The 6,395-nt window shown below is 38.8% G+C and overlaps 1 protein-coding gene across 2 annotated transcripts; it reads left to right on the top strand.

Annotated features, from left to right (window-relative positions):
• Nucleotides 1-45: 45 nt before the first annotated feature.
• Nucleotides 46-3,090, top strand: cnot9 (CCR4-NOT transcription complex subunit 9). 2 transcript variants are annotated; one of them, XM_079357409.1, is made up of 8 exons: nucleotides 46-407; nucleotides 798-983; nucleotides 1,092-1,207; nucleotides 1,497-1,606; nucleotides 1,714-1,823; nucleotides 2,081-2,179; nucleotides 2,283-2,374; nucleotides 2,753-3,090. In XM_079357409.1, the coding sequence occupies exons 1-8, from the start codon at nucleotides 390-392 to the stop codon at nucleotides 2,919-2,921; spliced, it is 900 nt and encodes a 299-aa protein (XP_079213535.1). In that variant the 5' UTR covers nucleotides 46-389; the 3' UTR covers nucleotides 2,922-3,090. The 2 variants fall into 2 exon arrangements, with proteins under 2 accessions (XP_079213535.1, XP_079213536.1); XM_079357410.1 differs by having other exon boundaries at nucleotides 47-407; nucleotides 828-983.
• Nucleotides 3,091-6,395: the final 3,305 nt, after the last annotated feature.

The raw sequence follows: 6,395 nt of genomic DNA, 5'->3' as shown, positions 1-6,395 counted from the left end.
ACGGAAGTGACACCCGAGAGTTCCAATCTTCTTCTCGCGATAGTTGAACGATCTGTGTTTAGATCGCCTCCATTGCTTAACTGAAACTATGATTTAAAACATGATCGGTGGCGTTTAGTTTTTGTGAGCTTATAGATTTAAACCGAAGCACAGACGAATAGTCTACCCTTTAAAATCTAATTTAATAATGTTCTTGTTGTTGTAATGTTAGTTTTCGCGCGTGCTGGGTTCCATTTGACGAATCCTTTCGCTAGCTGTTAGCTTCAGCTAGCCGTCCTCACGGTTTGTTAGTAACGTTGATTTTTTGTTTAAACGCTGCCACATTAGTTTAATCTCTGCACCAAACTTCTGTTTACAAACTACTCGTTGATATCACAGAGCCTCAGAGGATGCTGGCGACTGGAGCGGTAAGTATTTCAGACTAGTCTGAGCCTTTTTCTTTTGTGGACCCCCTTTGCTTTTTTTTCTATTGAGCGCCTTAAAAACAGTGTTTTATCTTATACAAATCTTATCATCCTAGTTTAGCTGCGAAAGCACTTATCGAAGCAAAAATGTTCCAGACATGTTTTCTAATCAGCTGTGTGATCTTATGTTTGGGGTTTATGTCTGTTCTATATCTCCTATTTCTTACAATGTTGTTGGTGTTAATTTTAGGTTTAACTAGACCTGGACGATATGGACCAAAACCATCATACCTCTACATCTGTTTTGGGGTTTTTTAAGCTGAAAGGGCGATATCCATAGGATGGGTTAGAGTTATGAGTACATGTTTAGCACATGTGTCCCTCTTACCACAGGCTGTAACTAACGTCACAGCCCTGGCACAGGTGGACCGAGAGAAGATCTACCAATGGATCAACGAGCTGTCCAGCCCTGAGACCAGAGAAAATGCCCTGCTGGAGCTCAGTAAGAAACGGGAGTCTGTGCCGGACCTCGCCCCGATGCTCTGGCACTCCTGTGGCACCATTGCTGCCCTGCTGCAGGTATGAAACTAACCAAACCCACATGTCACTGCCTCTTTACTGTTTAATACTATTTACTGTTTGTAAGGCCTTTATGATGCAGTTTACAGATCATCCCTTCTCTCGTAGGAAATCGTGAATATTTATCCTTCTATCAACCCTCCCACACTTACGGCGCACCAGTCCAACAGAGTGTGCAATGCTCTGGCACTTCTGCAGTGTGTTGCTTCACACCCCGAGACACGGTAAATTAAAGACCATTATTGGGAGATTTGTTTTGTTAATGAGATTTGTTTTAAAGGGTTTTACTGTTTCTTGTGAAAGAAGTGAACATTGAGTTTGTCAAGACTGTAATGCTCCAGAACAGAATTGTTCACAAAACATTACAAATGAAATGCTTCAAGTTTGAAAACATGCATTTTTTTTTAATCTGCATTTTCAGTCATATTCACATGGTTATAAAGGTGAATTCAGATTAACTGTGTTTGTGTCCCATTAATTAAAAACTCTTACTTGTTTTTGCTCCTAAATCAGGTCAGCTTTTCTCGCTGCTCATATCCCTCTTTTCCTTTACCCTTTTCTACACACTGTGAGCAAAACACGGCCATTCGAATACCTGCGACTCACCAGCCTCGGAGTCATAGGTAAACTTTACGTCTGCCTTGGTGCATTATTTCTTGATTGATCAACGGAGAAAGGAAAAAGAGTGTTTTCATCATTCTCATCATGCAAACTTGTCCGTTTACTGCAGGTGCTTTGGTAAAAACAGATGAACAAGAAGTGATCAACTTTCTGCTCACTACTGAAATTATCCCACTGTGTCTCCGCATCATGGAATCAGGGAGCGAGCTCTCCAAAACGGTAAGAAACCGTCCAGGCTGCTGTTTTACAAACTCTAATTAACATATAGGCTAACGTGACTGTTGGCGTATTCTCGTTCCAACACGTGTCCCACTCCAACATCTCCTTTCATCCGTCCCGTCGTTCTCAACTTGCTGCTTTTCATAAATGTTTAAACTCATTTAAATGATGACAGTGATATAAACGGACCCAAAAAGTGTCTGACGGGGTTGGTCGAGGTAACAGACCACCTTACTTGACCTTACTTTGTTTTGCAGGTTGCTACTTTCATACTACAGAAGATCCTGCTGGACGACACAGGGCTGGCTTATATATGTCAGACTTATGAGCGATTCTCCCACGTGGCCATGATCCTCGTAAGTGACAAACATCCAAACTGTAATCAATTGAGCCTCCTGGCGTCGAGGCTCTACACGGACTGTTTTAGGTCATGTTGTTGTTTCGTCTTCTTCTTTGCAGGGTAAGATGGTGCTGCAGCTGTCAAAGGAACCGTCAGCCCGTCTGCTGAAGCATGTTGTTCGTTGCTACCTTCGCCTCTCAGATAATATCAGGTAGAGCAGTGTTTCACATGTCTCTTCATGTTAAATAGGCTGCAATGTCTCTGGAGGGGGAAAAAACTGCAGAGAATATGACTTGCCACTAGGAGGAGCCACATTGCTGGAGATATTACTGCAACAATTTTACAACTAAATATAGACAGTGTTCAACAGGAAAACCTCTGTTAAAAGCAGGCTTTACCTGAGGAATACTTCCTCCTTTGATTGATTTTCTGTTTCGTGTTGGTCACTTGGAAATATTGCTGGATAAATACAGACTTCTTGAAAAGGTTTATACCTCAGAGCAATCTTCCATTAGAAGCTTGCTGTTTTAAAGTGAGATGATTCTAAGAGAAAAGGTTTGTGACAGACTGCGTGTTCTTCTCTCCTCAGGGCCAGAGAAGCCCTGCGTCAGTGTCTGCCAGACCAGCTCAAAGACAGCACCTTCGCCCAGGTGCTGAAGGACGACACCACCACAAAGCGCTGGCTGGCTCAATTAGTCAAGAACCTGCAGGAGGGCCAAGTCACCGACGCAAGAGGCATCCCGCTGGCTCCGCAGTGAGGAGGGGCTGTCACAACAGACAGAAAGACTCTTTATCACTGTCCAGGTTCTGTACTCTGCCACAAGTGGTGCTATGACTGCCAGCAAAGTAAAGGACATAATAGTGGGAAATGTTATTTCTGCTGTCGGAGAAATAAACAACAGGTTTCACATCAGGTCAATATCGAAACTGAGTATGGCTTTTTTGCAGCCCTTATCATAGCTCATAGGTTTCCAGTAATGCTGTATAGGCTGATACATCTTGTCTTTAAAGAGCTAAGACACAAAACTTCATTATCAAACATAGACGGTCCTTTTTTAATGAACACTTGGCTTCAAAGTAAAAGTAACTAAGAAACAAAAGAATGCAACAAACAAAAAAACTACAGAAAGAAATGCAATTAACCTCAATATTAGAGAAAGAAATGGCCAAATGTACAAAAAGCGCTGCATGTAAAGAAATTAATGCTGCTTTAATTGCACTGCAATTATCATCTTGACATTTGTAAACTGATAAATGTAATTCAGTGATGAGCCAGTTTTGGGTTGTTAATATCAGCACTTCTAGAATATTTGTCAGCTCACTTCTTTTTCACATTTATCACTTTACCCTTCTGTAACATCCACTTTCAATTAGGAGCTGTTTTTTTATTTTATTTTTTTTTCGCTTCTTGCATTTCAAATAAGACTCTTGGATCTTCTTTAGGATTTGGTTGTCTATTTTTTTGCCCTGAAGCCTCTATGAACTGATATCTGACTTTATACAGCACTTCAGTACTACAGTGGATGTGTTTCTGTAAATGTTAATGTTTTACTGGCTTTTGCTTTTTGTGGCCCAGTAATACAGACAATGATTTTGGTCCAGAGTGAAATCTCAGAAGTTGATCTTGTTGAAGATATTTCATAAATAAACTGTTTTCCAACAAATCTGTCAACTGCCTTCAGAGTCATGTAAATATTGTGAGTAGTATTTGAAGAGTATGTTCAGTGTAAGACAGCTTATCTTTATAAACTACTGATTACTTCAAGCACAGAAGTTGGATCTATTCTTATAGTTGAATGTCTTGTTTGATTTGCTAAAGCCACAGAGCATGGACTACTTAGTTTAAAACGAAAGGATCAAAATAAAGGTATGTCATTAAAGCTGTAAAATATTAAAATATCACCAACCAGCAAAAAGATGAAATCCAAACACTTCTATTGCAAAAAATGAACACTTTTGAACAGAACTTACCATTAAAAAAAACATCCGACTGAACATAGGTAGGTTCAAGGAAGGTCTCAGTCTAGGTGGGGGTATTTCATCAAGTAGTATAAAGTCATTAGACTTTCTAAACATGTCAAAAACAACAAATGTATGACTATGTAAATGTGTTGTAGAGCCAGGAACAGATACATGTATACATCATAGCTTTACAAAGTTTTGTCTCGATAAATCAGTACGTGTACCTCAGCCGTGTTTACATCAAGCTTTCACGGTGTCAATCATAGTGTAGGCTACTAAAGACTGGCAATGAAAAAAAAAAAATGAGCACATCCCTCAGTGGGTGCTGAATCCAAAAAACACAAGTAGGTAGAAAACAAGATCCACACTCCAAGAAGCTCCGGTTTGAAGGATTGATCGATGCTCTTTGTCTCAACAAGTCAACTAATTAATCAATCCTTCAAACTGGAGCTTCTTGATGTGCAATTCTTTTTTTTTTTATACAATAGAGTAGCAGAAAAGGGTCTGAACAACAACATTTACAGCATTCAATGTTCCCAGATTTGCTGTTTAATTGTCGACTCGAGAGTGTCAAAAATGTCTGTTCTGAGAAATGTTTAAAAAAAAAAAAACAAGTGTGATTTTAGATGAGTCAAAAAGACGCAGCATCAAAAGGAAGGAGTTGCATATCGAGTGAGTGCTCTGATTTTCAGATTAAACATCGAACTCCAGACTGGAGTCTTGTGAAGCAGCCCAGATAAACAGTAGAAGTTGCGTCTTTGTCATTTTGTTTTCATGTAAATAAAGAATAACTTGTAGTTTTCACCAATGTAATAAAGTAACTTGGAGATATCTCAGTTCAAGGTTGAAGGTTATTCTTTAGCTACCTTTACTTCTCAGTTATATCAGAAAGTATCACACCTGTTCTTCCCATGAAAGCGCTCCATCTAACATCCCCACAGACTCCACTGATGGTTCTCCTTTTTCCTCTTACCGGTACATTAACAGATTGTTGCACCCATAGGCTCCATTATACTCACAAAGACTGAAATGGACATCAGGCACCTTCGCTCAGGCATCCATTTGTTGGGGAATCTGATCCCGATGGGAGATGTTTACCCTGAGAGTGCAATGCAAGGTTTTTTTTCTTTCGTCTGTTTACATTTCATGAGCTCCAGCAGATAAAGTCATTAAATTCTCGATCCAGTGAAGCTTTTAGATGGAGTTGTGCATTAGCTGGAATGGGTTTGAATTGGGAAAGTAATATTTTTTTCCGTTTTTGTGTTACCATCTATACAGCAAAAGGTCCGCTCTGAAGAATATGAAAAAAGTATGTTAAAAAGTAAGTAAGTAAGTAAGTAAGTAAGTAAGTAAGTAACGTTTATTTATAGAGCACCTTTCACAGATAAGGATCACAAAGTGCTTTACAACAATAAAAGGCGATTAACAGTTAAAAACAGAAACAGCAAAAACAAACAATAGGTAAATATGTCAACTGTTAAAGGTCACATAATGCTTTAACATGTTTTCCTAAAGATGAATGTGTCTCTAGCCTTCACAAACTAGTTCTGACTTATTTAAACTAGTTAATATGTGACAATTAATAACCAAAAATGTTGACATCAAGCTAAAATATTCAGTATCAAACAGACATTTTTAAGCTTGCACATCTGGATTAAAAACAAAGTATATTTGTCTTGTTTTAAAATATGGCTTTATGTCAAGGAAATATACAGTATCTCATCACAGATATTAATGTACTCTGTAAGATATACTGAGAAGAACTCTCCTATCAGGCAGAAGAAACACAATTTTCATAATTTTCACATTTCATCTTATCTTTGTTTTGTTTTTTTGTTTTTTTTACTAAACACAGATTTTGGTTTAAAGAGGGTCACCCAAAGCTTTCATTTTTTTACACTTTGTCATGAATGTAGGAGGCAGCAGAGAAACATGATTGGGAGAGGGCACTGTAATAAAAACAGCATCTAATCAGGGTAAGTGCAACGCAATATGCTGAACACAGCCCAATTTTACAGTACAACAATTTGTTGTACACTCAGACTGTTCTGCAAACTTTAGTTATCATCAGATTTCAGGAAAGGACTCCATTGTTGAATTTGATTACTCCTGCTGAGGTTGATTTTCTTATCTAATGCACAATATGTACTGTTCATTGTTTATGACTTGGCTTCTTCCCACATCACAGCAGGGTTGATCTTCCCAGAATTGTGTTCCCTGTTATCAGTGCTGATACAGAAACAACAGAGTCACTGAGCAGAGCATCCACA

This window comes from Symphodus melops (genome assembly GCF_947650265.1).
Source record: "Symphodus melops genome assembly, chromosome: 12".
NCBI classification, from domain to species: Eukaryota; Metazoa; Chordata; class Actinopteri; order Labriformes; family Labridae; genus Symphodus; species Symphodus melops.
This window is presented reverse-complemented; position numbering and strand designations above follow the sequence as displayed.

Excerpts from the sequence above, each read along its gene's own strand:
- cnot9 (XM_079357409.1), top strand. Across the intron at positions 984-1,091 it reads CCATTGCTGCCCTGCTGCAG|GAAATCGTGAATATTTATCC; the intron begins GTATGAAACTAA and ends CTTCTCTCGTAG. Across the intron at positions 2,375-2,752 it reads CGCCTCTCAGATAATATCAG|GGCCAGAGAAGCCCTGCGTC; the intron begins GTAGAGCAGTGT and ends TTCTCTCCTCAG.